At 49.3% G+C, this 16,549-nt stretch overlaps 1 protein-coding gene across 1 annotated transcript in view; it reads left to right on the forward strand.

Moving 5' to 3' along the window:
• Positions 1 to 579: 579 nt before the first annotated feature.
• pnp6 (purine nucleoside phosphorylase 6) overlaps positions 580 to 16,549 on the forward strand; it is a 133,355-nt gene continuing 117,385 nt past the window's right edge. Inside the window, exon 1 of the mRNA XM_070897729.1 lies at positions 580 to 661. Coding sequence (XP_070753830.1) covers positions 642 to 661 — 20 coding nt within the window. The 5' untranslated portion in view covers positions 580 to 641. The remainder of the gene's footprint in view (positions 662 to 16,549) is intronic.

Raw genomic sequence — 16,549 nt, forward strand, 5'->3', positions numbered from 1 at the left:
AATTGGCTGCTGTATTTCCCATATTACAACAGTGACTACACTCCAAAAAGTACTTCATTAGCTGTAAAGCGCTTTGAGACGTCCGGCGGTCGTGAAAGGCGCTATATAAATGCAAGTCTTTTCTTTCCCGTTCTGGATTCCCCCACCAGAGGAAATACTTGCTCTGTATCCACCCTATCAAAGCCTTTTAACATTTCAAGCACCTCGACCTTGTAAACTGAAGGGAATACCAGTCAGATCTATGCAAACTATCCTTATAACTTACACCTTTGAGGCCCGGAATCGTTTTGGCGGAGGGCTGGGTGATGATGGAAAATAATGTGCCAGCTCTGGTTTTAGTTTTTTTTCATTATTTATTGCAGCCCATCACATAATGAAAGGTGAGGAGAAACTGGGCTGACTCTGTCACTCCGGGGTAAGCAGAGAGCAGGCTGACTCTCCAGCTTGGGACGTGGTGTGACAGGGAAATGAATGAAATAATGTCAGACACTCCCTCCCTGCCCCCGGCACCTGACGTCAGGCTGGGTTGGTTCATCTGGCCTTTGACAACCCGGGACGTGCTGTGACTGGAAAGTGGGAGGGAGTACGGGGGAATAATAGACCATCGGGAGTAAAGCCGGAGCTGGGAGCTGTTTGCAGGCATGGCTTCGGGAGGCTGCAGGTAAGGACTGCGCCCCTGGGTGGTCCCACAGTTCAGGTGGGGCAGGCAATTTCTGTGTCAGTTTCCCCAGTGTCGTTTCCATTTGCTCATCTCTGGGGCGACCGACCTTGACCAATCCGGCTGCTAATCCGGGATTTAAAGGGCCGGTTTTGGATTAGGAGCAGGGGCTGAAACAGGAAGTCAGTTCTGTTCCGTTGCACACACACAGCGTTCCAGTGATGCGTACCTGGAATGCAAATAAGGACAATTTAATGTTTCCATGCTCGATAACTGCCTTGGCAGCCTCTGGGGCCAACCATTGACAGTGATGAAGCTGACTTGTCTCGCCTGTCATGTATCTTACACTATGGTATATAACTGTATCTTACCATGCATGACTGTAACTAGATATGACCTGTAACTACAAGCATACTTTACCACCAGGAGTGCACTTGCAGGAGACACTGCATACCTGTCCCACACAGGTATATAAAGGCAGGTCTCAGGCAAGTGCGGCACTCGAGAGCTGTGAAATAAAGGTGCAGGTCCAGAGTGACCTTGACTTCAGCATGTGCCTCGTGTAAGTCTGTACTGCAGGGTCAGAACTTTACATCGCCCATGTTCTTTGACCATAGGTTATGTCCCCCCTTCCCTCTCCAAATTCCCTGAATTCCCTCCAACTCTTCATGCCTGGCTGTGTGTGTGAAGGTAAAATGCTCCCGTTGGAGGTATTTACCATGGGGGGGGGCGGTGGCTGGTCACCGTTTTATCGGGGGCTGGGAACGCAGTCTGGAGGTCCAGGCCTCGGACCATTGGCTTAACATCAGCTACACACTCAGAATGAGGGAAACAAAAGCAGAAGATCTCAAGCACCTGTAGTATTTAGTTTTTTTTACACAGAATGTACAGGCCATTGGGCCCAACGGGTCCATGCCGGGGTTTATGCTGCACACCAGCCCCCTCCCAACCCTCTCCATCTCACCCTGTCTGCATATCTTGCTATTCCTTTCTCCCTCGTGTGTTTATCTAGCCTCCCCTTAAATACCTCTATGTTTTCCCACCTCAGCGAATCCATGTGGCAGCGAGTTCCACATTCTCACCAGTCTCTGGGTAAAGAGGTGTCTCCTGAATTGCCCATTGGATTTATTGGTGACTGTCTTCTATTGAAGGCCATTACTTTTGGTCTCCCCTACAAGCAGAAGCATTTTCTCTATCTGGTCACCTTTCAGCTGTCTCTTTCTAGAGAAAAGAGACCCAGCCTGTACAGTCTTTCCTGATAGTTACAACCTCTCAGTTCCAGTATTATTCTGATAAATCTTTGTTACACTTTCTCCAGTGCCTCTATATCCTGTCTATAATACGGAGACTGGGACTGTGCATGTTATTTTTGCCAATGAGGTGTTGTTGGTGCATGACTACTTGCAGCAATGCACGCAGTACAAATGGGTGCATTAACACCAGGCTTACCTCTTCACATTACACAACTGTTTGTATGTAAACACCGGCGTGTTGCAATGTGTTTTCATATCCGGTTGTTTCAGTTGTGAGCAATAATTATTGCTAGTTGTCCTGAGGGCAGTAAGTGCGATCCACATAGTATGTGATTGGCAGAACATTTAGGCCAGACCGGGTAAGAATGGCAGGTTCCCATCTCTAAAGGACATCAGTAAACCAATTGGATCTTTGCAACAATCCAGCAGATTTCAGAATCATGTTGTTTCCACCACCAGCCACAGATGACCAGATGTATTGGATTCAATTGCCCAACTTGCCGTGGTGGGATTTGAACCCATGACTCGAGGTGCCAGAACCAACAGGCTGCCGTGACCATTGTCCCCTTTCAAGCTTCTGTGCACCCATGCTTTGATTAAGGATTCTCACTTTATACTTGACAACATACCCCGAAAAAGAAGAAAGATGCTTTTGCCTCTCCCGGGAGATTCCATGGCTGTGGGGGGAGGGTGGCACTGTTCAGTCATCGATTGTCCGGCCAGTATGGCTGTGAGAAAGGCTTGACAGGCCAACTGGACCTTTCCTGCCTGTTGATTCTGTATGTTCGTATGTGTACCACATTTTTGAGGGGAGCGGTTATATACCTGGCCCCTGACCCCAAATGGCCCATCTGTATCTCTGTTACAAAGGTATCCACGAAGTCTTGGCATTCTGACTGCCACCCTTCCAGAACAAGGGGGCGTAACCTTAAAATTAGAGCAAGGCCATTCAGGGGTGGTGTTGGGAATCACTATCACACGCAAAGGGCAGTGCAAATTTCAAAACTGAGATTGATACATTTTTGTTAGGCGAGGGTATTAAGGATTATGGAACCAAGGCGGGTAAATGGAGTTAACTTACAGATCAGCCATGATCTAATTGAATGGCAGAATAGGCTCGAGGGGCAGACTGGTCTCCTCCTGTTCTAATGTTCCTTCCTAAAAGTCTGTGTTGACAAGCCGGAGTTGTGGTGTGAAGCTCGCGACCATGGTTCTCTGTCTGGCACAGGGACCATGTCATCGCCTCTCTGTACCAACACAGACTGCAGTGATGTCTCGCCTCCTGCTTACAGATGGCTGAACTCTATGGGGGCCGCAGGTGTAGCTAATGATGTAATTCAGTTCCTTTTGTAGTGTTTATGTCTATGCAGCTCATCCGCTGCTGAAGCCCTCATCCATGCCTTTGTTACCTCTAGACTTGACTACTCCAATGCACTCCTGGCTGGCCTCCCCACATTCTACCCTACATAAACTAGAGGTGATCCAAAACTCGGCTGCCCCCGTGTCCAAACTCGCACCAAGTCCCAGCTCACCCATCACCCCTGTGCTCGCTGATCTACATTGGCTCCCAGTCAAGCAATGCCTCTATTTCAAAATTCTCATCCTTATTTTCAAATCCCTCCAGGGCCTTACCCCTCCCTATCTCTGTAATCGCCTCCAGGCCCCACAACTCCCCGAGATGTCTGCGCTCCTCTAATTCTGCCCTCTTGAGCATCCCTGATTATAATCACACAACCGTTGGTGGCCGTGCCTTCTGTTGCCTAGGCCCCAAGTTCTGGAACTCCCTCCCTAAACCTCTCGGTCTCTCTACCTCTCTTTCCTCCTTCAAGACGCTCCTTAAAACATCCCTCTTTGGTCACCTGTGCTAATTTCTACTTATGCGGCTCAGTGTCAAATTTTTATCTCATAATACTCCTGTGTAGCGCCTTGGGATGTTTCACTACATTAAAGGCGCTAGATAAATACAAGTTGTTGTTGTATCTATGCAGGATAGCAAAAGGCCATCAAGCATATATGTGTTTGCCTCAGACCGTTGGCGGATTTTAACCCCTTGCGCCAAATATCCACTCTCCCACTTCCACCAAGACACAAGAATAAACCAGCCAATCCAGGAGTGTCCCGTTTCAGCAAGGTCATCACCGGGCTCCCGCCCCGCTAGTCAGAACTCATTTAACCTTAAATACTATATACTGCTAGGAACAAAGCTTCTAACTCTGTACTTCATGAAGTCTGTTGTAAAGATTGATCGTTTCTGAGGCTTTGTTACAGTAAATTGGGAAAAAACATTTCCTCTGGTTGGTGAATTGGTAATGGAAGGACATAGAATTATGATCATTATCAAGTGTACAAAGGATTACTACTACACTAGGGTGAGATGGAGTAAGGTGGGAGGATAAATACCAGCATAGACCTGTTGGGCCGAATGGCTTGTGTCGTGCTGTAAATGCTATCTCATCCTATTTGTCAAATCCCTCGCCCCTCCCTATCTCTGCAACCTCCTCCAGCCCTACAACCCTCCGGGATCTCTGCACTCCTCCAATTCTGGCCTCTTGCACATTCTCGATTTTCATCATCCCACCACTGGTGGCCGTGCCTCCTGCTGCCTGGGCCCTAAGCTCTGGAACTCCCTCCCTGAACCTCTCCGCCTCTCTACCTCTCTTTCCTCCTTTAAGACGCTCCTTAAAACCTACCTCTCTGACCGAGCTTTTGGTCACCAGCCCCAATTGCTCCTTTTATGGCTCGGCGCCAAATTTTGTTTGATAATCGCTCCTGTGAAGTGAGATGTTTTGCTACATTAAAGGCGCTGTATAAATACCAGTTGTTGTTACTAAGAAAGTTTTGTTAAACAAACAGATGCCCCACTGTAAATAGTTGAGTTAAATCTGAGAATCCACTGTGGTGTCTGAATGGGTACGTTGTGAAATTGTGCAGTAAGTGAGTGCTGTGTGGTACAAAGAGAGTGGGTTCAGTAACGGCCTGATGTAAGCAGTATGTAGATCTGTGTCGGTGATGTGGAATCCAACACTGCTGTAGAGTCAAAGTAAACAGTCTGGATTTAGTTGTATGAAATGTACGTCAAATTTTTCGAGAGCGAACGAGAGAGAAGAGACAGTTCAGAAGAGTAAAGGGAAAGCATTTTGTAAATTCAACACTCCTTTATGGGTATTTTTCCCTGCTGCACCTTTCAGCTATCAATCAAACTACGAGCCAGCGCTGTCCAATTATATCTCTTCACCTCAACAACTCCTGCAATGTCTATCACCATGGGGTTGGCAGCGGGAGGGGCAGGAACAGGTGAACCTATTGGCTGCATACCAGAGCCTGAGATGGGACCTGCAGTCACTGACACCTGAGGCAGCCACCTGCAGCTTAAACATGACCAGCTCATGGGCTACAGGGCTGTAGTAATACCCGCCCTCCTGTATGGCTCAGACATGGACCATGTACAGTCACCTCAAGTCGCTGGAGATATACCACCAACGATGTCTCCGACAAATCCTCTGGGAGGACAGACACACCAACATTAGCGTCCTCGTCCAGGCCAACATCCCCAGCATTGAAGCACTGACCACACTCGATCAGCTCCGCTGGGCAGGCCACATTGTCCGCATGCCAGACACAAGACTCCCAAAGCAAGCGCTCTACACGGAACTCCTTCACGGCAAGCGAGCCAAAGGTGGGAAGCGGAAACGTTACAGGGACACCCTCAAAGCCTCCTTGATAAAGTGCAACATCCCCACCGACACCTGGGAGTCCCTGGCCAAAGACCGCCCTAAGTGAAGGAAGTGCATCCGGGAGGGCGCCGAGCACCTCGAGTCACGTCGCCGAGAGCATGCAGTGATCAAGCACAGACAGTGGAAAGAGCGTGCGGCAAACCAGTCCCACCCTTCCTTACCCTCAACGACTATCTGTCCCACCTGTGACATGGACTGTGGCTCTCGTATTGGACTGTTCAGTCACCTAAGGACTCATGTTAAGAGTGGAAGCAAGTCTTCCTGGATCCCGAGGGACTGCCTATGATGATGAACCATGACCATGTACAAGCGGCCTGTTGCACCCATCCCGTGGGTCGCAATGAGCGGCCGAGTACCATTAATGCCCTTCTTACTATCCTCTTTTTCCTCTGCGTCTTGCTTTTATTTCCCTTCATGGGCGATCTGTGAGATGTGAGGGTGCTGTTGCTTTTCCATCGAATCACACAGAATGTACAGCCCGGAAACAGGCCATTGGGCCCAACCGCTCCGTGTCAGGGTTTATACTCCACACGAGCCTCCTCCCACCCCTCTTCATCTCACCCCATCAAAATATCCTTCTATTCCTTTCTCCCTCGTGTGTTTATCTAGCTTCTCTTTAAATGCATTGATGCTAATCGCCTCAACCACTTCTTGAGGCAGTGAGTTCCACATTCTCCCCACTCTCTGAGTAAAGAGGTTTCTCCTGAATTCACTATTGGATTTATTAATGACTATCTTATGTTTATGGCCCCACAAGTGAAAGCGTCCTTCTATGTCTACCCTATTGGACACCTTTTATAATTTTAAAGACCTCCATCAGCTTAAATGCATCTGTGCAATCCGCCCCAACCACTCCATGTGGCAGGGTGCCACCTTCTCCCCACTCTCTCTGCAAAGGAGGCTTTGTCTCACCAGCGACTGTAATTGTAGGCTGAGTGTCCCAAATACAGGGAGAGAGCAGGTGGACCTGAACTCTCTGCGTGTCAGAACGATGCCTCCGATTGCCGACAAAATCTCTCCATCCCTTCGGTTACCAGCTCATAGAAACATAGAAAATAGGTGCAGGAGTAGGCCATTCGGCCCCTCGAGCCTGCACCACCATTCAATAAGACCATGGCTGATCATTCCCTCAGTACCCCTTTCCTGCTTTCTATCCATACCCCTTGATCCCTTTAGCCATAAGGGCCATACCTAACTCCCTCTTGAATATATCCAACTCTCTACAGTAGGGAATTCCACAGGTTAACAACTCTCTGAGTGAAGAAGTTTCTCCTCATCTCAGTCCCAAATGGCCGACCCCTTATCCTAAGACTGTGTCTCCTGGTTCTGGACTTCCCCATCATCGGGAACATTCTTCCCGCATCTAACTTGTCCAGTCCCATCAGAATCTTATAAGTTTCTATGAGATCCCCTCTCATCCTTCGAAACTCCAGTGTATAAAGGCCCCGTTGATCCAGTCTCTCCTCATATGTCAGTCCCGCCATCCCGGGAATCAGTCTGGTGAACCTTCGCTGCACTCCCTCAATAGCAAGAACATCCTTCCTCAGATAAGGAGACCAAAACTGAACACAATATTCTAGGTGAGGCCTCACTAAGGCCCTGTACAACTGCAGTAAGACCTCCCTGTTCCTATACTCAACTCCCCTAGCTATGAAGGCCAACATACCATTTGCCTTCTTCACCGCCTGCTGTACCTGCATGCGAACTTTCAATGACTGATGAACCAGGTCTCGTTGCACCTCCCCCTTTCCTAATCTGCCGCCATTCAGATAATATTCTGCCTTCGTGTTTTTGCCCCCAAAGTGGATAACCTCACATTTATCCACATTATACTGCATTTGCCATGCATTTGCTCACTCACCTAACCTGTCCAAGTCACCCTGCAGTCTTTTAGCGTCCTCCTCACAGCTCACACTGCCACCCAGTTTAGTGTCATCTGCAAACTTGGAGATATTACACTCAATTCCTTTATCTAAATCATTAATGTATATTGTAAAGAGCTGGGGTCCCACCACTGAGCCCTGCGGCACCCCACTAGTCACTGCCTGCCATTCTGAAAAGGACCCGTTTATCCCGACTCTCTGCTTCCTGTCTGCCAACCAGTTCTCTATCCACGTTAGTACATTACTCCCAATACCATGTGCTTTGATTTTGCACACCAGTCTCTTGTGTGGAACCTTGTTAAAAGCCTTTTGAAAGTCCAAATACACCACATCCACTGGTTCTTCCTTGTCCACTCTACTAGTTACATCCTCAAAAAATTCTCGAAGATTTGTCAAGCATGATTTCCCCTTCATAAATCCATGCTGACTTGGACTGATCCTGTCACTGCTTTCCAAATGCGCTGCTATTTCATCTTTAATAATTGATTCCAACATTTTCCCCACTACTGATGTCAGGCTAACCGGTCTATAATTACCCGTTTTCTCTCTCCCTCCTTTTTTAAAAAGTGGTGTTGCATTAGCTACCCTCCAGTCCATAGGATCTGATCCAGAGTCGATAGACTGTTGGAAAATGATCACCAATGCATCCATTATTTCTATGGCCACTTCCTTAGTCTGCATCCCAGAGTACTTATCAGGCCCCGGGGATTTATCAGGCTTCAATCCCATCAGTTTCCCTAACGCAATATCCCGCTTTATAAGGATATCCTTCAGTTCCTCCTTCTCAATAGACCCTCAGTCCCCTAGTATTTCCAGAAGGTTATTTGTGTCTTCCTTCATGAAAACAGAACCAAAGTATTTGTTTAACTGGTCTGCCATTTCTTTCTTCCCCGTTAAAAATTCACCTGAATCTGACTGCAAGGGACCTATGTTTGTTTTCACTAATCTTTTTCTCTTCACCTATCTATAGAAGCTTTTGCAGTCAGTTTTTATGTTCCTAGCAAGCTTCCCCTCCTAATTAAACCCTTTGTCCTCCTCTGCTGTATTACAAAATTCTCCCAGTCCTCAGGTTTGCTGCTTTTTCTGGCCAATTTATATGTCTCTTCCTTGAATTTAACACTATCCTTAATTTCCCTTGTTACCATGGTTGAGCCACCTTCCCCATCTTATTTTTACTCCAGACAGGGATGTACAATTGTTGAAGTTCATCCATGTGATCTTTAAATGTTTGCATTGCCTATCCACCGTCAACCTTTTAAGTATCACTCACCAGTCTATTCTAGCTAATTCACATCTCATACCATCGAAGTTACCATTCCCCAAGTTCAGGACCCTAGTCTCTGAATTAACTGTGTCACTCTCCATCTTAATAAAGAATTCTACCATATTATGGTCACTCTTCCCCAAGGGGCCTTGCACAACAAGATTGTTAATTAGTCCTTTCTCGTTACACATCACCCAGTCTAGGATGGCCAGCCCTCTAGTTGGTTCCTCGACATATTGGTCTAGAAAACCATCCCTAATATACTCCAGGAAATCCTCCTCCACCGCATTGCTACCAGTTTGGTGAGCCCAGTCAATATGTAGATTGAAGTTGCCCATGATAACTGCTGTACCTTTATTGCACGCATCCCGAATTTCTTGTTTGATGCTGTCCCCATCCTCATTACTACTGTTTAGTGGTCTGTACACAACTCCCACTAGCGTTTTCTGCCCTTTGGTATTCCGTAGCTCCACCCATACAGATTCAACATCATCCAAGCTAATATCCTTCCTTACTATTGCATTAATTTCCTCTTTAACCAGCAACCCCACCCCACCTCCTTTTCCTTTCTGTCTATCCTTCCTAAATGCTGAATACCCCTAGATGTTGAGTTCCCAGCCTTGGTCACCCTGGAGCCATGTCTCCGTGATGCCAATTACATCATATCCGTTAACTGCTATCTGCGCAGTTAATTCGTCCACCTTATTCCGAATACTCCTCGCATTGAGGCACAGAGCCTTCATGCTTGTCTTTTTAACACATTTTGCCCCTTTAGGATTTTGCTGTAATGTGGCCCCTTTTGCTTTTTGCCTTGGGTTTCTCTGCCCTCCACTTTTACTATTCTTGTTTCTATCTTTTGCTTCTACCCCCTTTCTACTTCCCTCTGTCTCCCTGCATAGGTTCCCATCCCCCTGCCATATTAGTTTAACCCCTCCCCAACAGCACTAGCAAACACTCCCCCTAGGGCATTGGTTCCAGTCCTGCCCAGGTGCAGACTGTCCGGTTTATACTGGTCCCACCTCCCCCAGAACCGATTCCAATGTCCCAGGAATTTGAATCCCTCCCTTCTGCACCACTCCTCAAGCCACGTATTCATCTGAGCTATCCTGCGATTCCTACTCTGACTAGCACGTGCCACTGGTAGCAATCCTAAGATTACTACTTTTGAGGTCCTACTTTTTAACTTAGCTCCTAGCTCCCTAAATTCATCTTGTAGGACCTCATCCCGTTTTTTACCTACATCGTTGGGAAAATAGCTGGCGGGTCTTTGCTTCATGGGTTCGTTGCTTACAAATTCATAGCAACACTTTGCTATTAAAAACACTGCACATTATCAGTTCATCCGCCAGGCTCACACCCATCGTGGATCCCTCGAACCCAACTGGCTGCGGTTTTATTGAGCCTTGGGAACATCATCATCATAGGCAGTCCCTCAAAATCGAGGAAGACTTGCTTTCCCTCTAAAAATGAGTTCTTAGGTGCCTGTACAATCCAATACGGGAATTACAGTCTCTGTCACAGGTGGGACAGGTAGTCGTTGAGGGAAGGGATGGGTGGGACTGGTTTTCTGCACGCTCCTTCTGCTGCCTGCGTTTGATTTCTGCACGCTCCCGGCGACGAGACTCGAGGTGCTCAGCGCCCTCCCGGATGTTCTTCCTCCACTTAGGACGATCTTGGGCCAGGGACTCCCAGGTGTCAGTGGGGATGTTGCACTTTATCAAGGAGGCTTTGAGGGTGCCCTTGAAACGTTTCCTCTGCCCGCCTGGGGCTCGCTTGTCGTGTCAGAGTTCCGAGTAGAGCACTTGCTTTGGGAGTCTCGCATCCGACATGCGGAAAATGTGGCCCGCCCAACGGAGCTGGTCGAGTGTGGTCAGTGCTTCGATGCTGGGGATGTTGGCCTGGTCGAGAACACTAATGTTGGTGAGTCTGTCCTCCCAGGGGATTTGCAGGATCTTGCAGCGACATCGTTGGTGGTATTTCTCCAGCAATTTGAGGTGTCTGCTATATATGGTCCGCGTCTCTGAGCCATACAGGAGGGTGGGTATCACTACAGCCCTGTAGACCATAAGCTTGGTGCCAAATTTGAGGGCCTGATCTTCGAACACTCTCTTCCTCAGGCAACCGAAGGCTACGATGGCCCACTGGCGGTGTTGAATCTCGTTGTCGATGTCTGCCCTTGCTGATAATAGGCTCCCGAGGTATGGAAAGTGGTCCACGTTGTCCAGGGCCGTGCTATGAATTTTGATGAATGGGGAGATAGTGCTGTGTGGCGGGGTCAAGTTGATGGAGGACCTTTGTCTTGTGGGTGTTTAGTGTAAGGCCCATGCTTTCGTTTGCCTTGGTGAAGATGTTGACTATCTTGGAGTTCAGCCTCTGAATGTGCGCAGACGCAAGCGTCGTCATACTGTAGTTCGACGACAGAGAATGCGGCAGTCTTGGATCTGGCCTGGAGCTGATGAAGGTTGAAAAGGTTCCCACTAGTTCTGTAGTTTAGTTCCACTTCAGCGGGGAGCTTGTTGAGCATGAGGTGGAGCATGGCGGCGATGAAGATCGAGAAGAGGGTTGGCGCGATGACGCAGCCCTGCTTGACCCCGATCTGGACGTAGATTGCGTCTGTGATGGATCCGTTGGTCAGGATCACGGCCCGCATGTCATCATGGAGCAGGCGGAGGATGGCAACAAACTTTTGGGGCAGCCAAAATGGAGGAGGGCACTCCATAGTCCCTCACAGTTGACAGTGTCAAAGGCCTTTGTGAGGTCAAAGAAGGCTATGTAAAGAGTTGGTGCTGTTCCCTGCATTTCTCTTGTAGATGTCGCGCCGTAAGGATCATGTCCGTTGTACCCCGTAGTGGACGGAACCCGCACTGTGACTCCGGGAGGAGCTCCTCAGCACAGGGAGAAGATGGTTGAGGAGGATTCTAGCGATGACCTTCCCAGTGGTTAATAACAGGGAGATCCCTCTGTAGGTGCCGCAGTCAGACTTGTCCCCTTTTTAAAAAATGGTCAGGATCACTGTATCTCTGAGATCTCCAGGCATGTTCTCCTCCTTCCAGATGAGAGAGATGAGGTCATCCATTCGTGCCAATAGTGCCTCTCTGCCATACTTTAGTGCCTCAGCGGGGATTCCATCTGCTCCCGTTGCCTTGTTGTTCTTGAGCTGACGGATGGCCTTTTCTACCTCGTGCAGGGCTGGGGTTTTACTGAGATGGTGGCGGGTAGCATGCTGCGGGATGGAGTCGAGGACACTCGACTCAAAGGCAGAGTATCGATTAAGGAGATCTTTGAAGTGTTCCTTCCAGCGGGCCCTGACTGCCTCGGTGTCCTTGATGAGTGTCTCTCCGTTCTTGGCCAGCTGTGGGGTGGGGCCTTGGATGCTTGGGCCGTAGGTGGACTTAACTGCGGTGTAGAATCCTCGCACATCATGCATGGCTGTCGGCCAGCTGCTGAATCTCCTGTCCGTTCTCCACCCACCATCTATTCTTTAGGTCCCGGGTTTTTGGTTGGACTTCAGCCTTGAGCCGGCTGTAAAGCTGCTTTGCTGCTCTCAAGTTGGGTTGTTGTTTAAGGCTCAGAAATGCTCTGCGCTTGTGATCTATTAGCTCTTGGATCTCCTGATCATTATCATCAAACCAGTCCTGGTGTTTCCTGGTTGAGTGACCGAGCGCCTCCTTGCAGACACTGGTTATGGAGGCCTGGAGGGTAGACCAAGCGCTATGGGCATTCTGCATCTCGGGGTCATCAAGGCACGCCAGGTTAGCAATGAGGCGCTGGCTGTATCAGGCTCTCTTAGCTAGGTCTTTGAGTGCCCCGGCATTGATTTTTCTGCGGCATTCTTTCTGTGCCGTTGCTGCTTTGGGGCTATGTTGATGTTGACAATGGATCGGATTAGGCGGTGGTCTGTCCAGCTGTCATCGGTTCCTGTCATGGCATGGGTGATGCGCACATCCTTGCGATCCCTGGCTCGAACGATGACGTAGTCGAGCAGGTGCCAGTGTTTGGAGCGAGGGTGTTGCCACAATGCCTTGTATTTGTCCCTCTGGTGGAACAAGGTGTTGGTGATGACAAGGTCGTGTTCTAGACATTTTGTCAGGAGCAGGGTACAGCTGGAGTTGGTTTTCCCTACCCCCTCTCTGCCGATCACGTCTCCCCAGAGTACTGTGTCCTTGCCAACCCTGGTATTGAAGTCGCCAAGGAGGATCAGTTTGTCGTCCGGACAGGGGTTGTTCAAGGCTGGAGTAAAAACCCTCTTTGGTCTCCTCTGTTACGTCAAGTGTTGGGGCGTATGCACTGATAACTGTGGCGCACTGGTTCTGGGATAGGGTGAGTCGGAGAGTCATGAGATGTTCGCTAATCCCACAGGGGAGCCTCTGAGGCGGTTGACCAACTAGTTTTTGATGGCGAAACTGACTCCGTGAAAGCGGCGTTCTTCCTCTGGTTTGCCTTTCCAGAAGAAGGTGTAATCTCCACCTTGTTCCTTGAGCTAGCCTTCCCCTGCCCGTTGGGTCTCGCTTAGGGTGGCGATGTCGACATCGAAGCGTCTAAGTTCCCGGGCATCTATGGTGGTGCGGCGTTCCGGCCTGTCGCTGTTGGAGTTGTCCATGAGGGTCCTGACGTTTCGGGTCCAGAACTTCATTTTGAAGGGTGGAAGAAGCCTGTGCGTGAGTTCTTTTAATGTGGGGTGACCGTTGCACACCGGCAACCACACGGGCCTAGCTGAGCAAGGTCTTGGTCCAGTGGCAAGGAGGTCCGAGATGACTGGAGACCAGGCTCTGCTGTATGAGCCTAATTGCCTACGGCGAGATGTGAGCCATAAGCTCGGCACTGGGCAGCACCCTTCGGTGAGATGGTGAGAAAACCGAGGCCTGGCTGAGTGTTGGGAACATCACGTGACTGGCTAAGCCACTCCCAACTCAACAGCTCTACAACTATTTTAGTTGATAAATCAAGTGCTCCCTGATTAAAGGGGGGCACTAAAACCCACACATTAAACAAATTAAACTTTGGACAGTAAACTTAAAATTTGGTTGCCGGGGGTGATGATGCATTCCAATCCCTCCGGCGCCCCTTCCGCGAGTGTACCGGTGGACACCGCGTGCTCCATCTCCAGGGACACCCTGGCTCGGATGTAACCGCGGAAGAGAGGCAGGCAGTCGGGCTGAACAACTCCCTCAACTGCCTGGACTGGCTGACGGCCCCCTTGGCCATGCCCAGGAGCAGTCCTACGTGGAGGCCTTCCGACCTGCCCGCTCCCCTCCGCACATGGTGCCCAAAGATCAGGAGTGTGGGACTGAAGTGCAACCAGAATTTGAGGAGCAGCTTCTTCAAATAATGGAATAGGGGCTGCAACCTCGCACATTGAACATAAACATGGAACACGGACTCCAACAGCTCGACAAGCCTGTGAGCATACATTACAGTGGGTTTAACAGATATGGATTTTTTTTGGTAGATCCTATTGGGCTAAACTTTTGCCTTTTTGGGTGGTTTTCTCAGCGGTACAGCTGTTTTTCTGAGAGAAACCACCCGGCGAAGGTTTCCCACTTACCTTTTGAATGGTATCGCCCAAATCTCGAAATGCCGGCCTCGACCAAACCGCGAACGTGCACCGCCGAGAGAATCACCAGGGCGCAAGTTTGGCCTCAACGGAAGCTGCTTAAACAGGACGGTAGGTGAGTACTCTCCAAAGAAAGGTAAGTTAAAGATTCTTTCTTTATTTTTAAAATTGTAAAACGGCGATTAGCTGTAAATTATCTTGGGAATGTTTTTCAACTTTTGATTATTTTTTTAGTGAAATTTAAAAAAAATGTTTTTCCCCTCCTTAGGCCCAACCGCAGCCTCAGAGTAAATTTTAAAAAAAAATGTTAAGAACCACCTGTTCTTTTTACCTTTGGCTGTAACTGCCCAGAAACCACCGAGAATCTTGGTGTAAGAACCATTTTCTCGCCGGGCGGTTTTAATTCCCTAATTAGTGAAAACTTTCGCGGGTGTTAACTGATAAAGCTTAGTCGTATTTTCTGGGTGGCAATCAAGCGATGAGGGCCTCGGGACAGTCTGCCCCCAATATCGTTAAAGCCTCTTGTTTTGTTTCTCGGGCATTGGATGAATACGATCTGTGTGTGTCTCTCTGGGGCAGCACAAAGTGAGGTAGACCTGATGGTCATCATAAGCAGTCCCTCGAAGCGAGGATGACTTGCTTCCACGCCAAAAAGGGATGAGTTCACAGGTGTTTTGATGAAGGACCTAATATTCCAAATCCCGAACTACATCCTGAAGGGCGGAAGATGCCAGTGGGTGGATTTTTTTAACTTATGGTGACCGTTGCACACCAGCCACCACACGGGCTTGACAGAGCTAGGCCTTGGTCCAATGGCGAGGATTACCGAAGACAAACTGGAGACCTGCTCTGCTGCACGGACCCAGTGCGCACATATATCGCAGTGTGAGCTGGCCCGTGCTGCCCCTGGGCCCCTGGCACTGAAGGAAGGTCAGTGCTGAGGGAGCGCCGCACTGTCGGAGGGACAGTACTGAGGGAGAGCTGCACTGTCGGAGGGGCAGTACTGAGGGAGAGCTGCACTGTTGGAGGGGCAGTACTGAAGGAGTGCAGCACTGTCGGAGGGGCAGTACTGAAGGAGTGCAGCACTGTCGGAGGGGCAGTACTGAGGGAATGCTGCACTGTCGGAGGGGCAGTACTGAGGGAGAGCTGCACTGTCGGAGGGGCAGTACTGAAGGAGTGCAGCACTGTCGGAGGGGCAGTACTGAGGGAGTGCCGCATTGTCGGAGGGGCAGTACTGAGGGAGTGCCGCACTGTCGGAGGGGCTGTACTGAGGGAGTGCCACACTGTCGGAGGGACAGTACTGAGGGAGAGCCGCATTGTCGGCGGGGCAGTACTGAGGGAGTGCTGCACTGTCGGAGGGGCAGTACTGAGGGACCGCCGCACTGTCAGAGGTGCCGTCTTTTGGATGAAACATTAATCTGAGGCCCCGCCTGCTCTCTCAGGTGGATGTAAAAGATCCCATAGATCCCATGGCATTATTTCGAAGAAGAGCAGGGGAGTTCATCCAAGTGTCCTGGCCAATATTTATCCCTCAAATCAACATAACAAAAACAGATTATCTGGTCATTCATCATCAGAGGCGGTCTCTCGAAACGAGGATGACTTGCTTCCACGCCAAAAAAAAGGATAAGTTCACAGGTGTTTCAATGAAGATCCGGAACTACATCCTGAAGGGTGGAAGATGCCTGAGCATGGAATGTTTTAACGTGGGGTGGCCCTTGCACACAAGCCACCACACAGGCTTGACAGAGCTAGGTCTTGGTCCAGTGGCAAGGATTACCCAAGACGACTGGAGACCTGCTCTGCTGCACGGACCTAGTGTGCGCGCATATCGCAGTGTGGGCCCCTGGCCCCGAACTCACGCCTCCCCTGGATCCCGATCACGTCCCTCTACAAAGCAGTAAGAAACTGAAAGTGGTCATTCTGGTCATTATCACATAGCTGTTTGTGGGAGCTTGCTTATGCGCAAATTGGCTGCCGCGTTTCCTACATTACAACAGCGACAACACTTCAAAAGTACTTAATTGGCTGTAAAGCGCTTTGAGACGTGAAAGGCACTCTATATGTGCAAGTCTTTTTTTAAAAATATGGGAATCCTGCTGGATAGATATTATCATCATTAACAACTTAGAATCATAGAATGGTTACAGCACCGAAGAAGGCCATTTTGGCCCATCGAACCCGTGCCGAATCTCAGCTAGTC

Source organism: Pristiophorus japonicus, chromosome 13 (genome assembly GCF_044704955.1).
Source record: "Pristiophorus japonicus isolate sPriJap1 chromosome 13, sPriJap1.hap1, whole genome shotgun sequence".
NCBI lineage: Eukaryota > Metazoa > Chordata > Chondrichthyes > Pristiophoridae > Pristiophorus > Pristiophorus japonicus.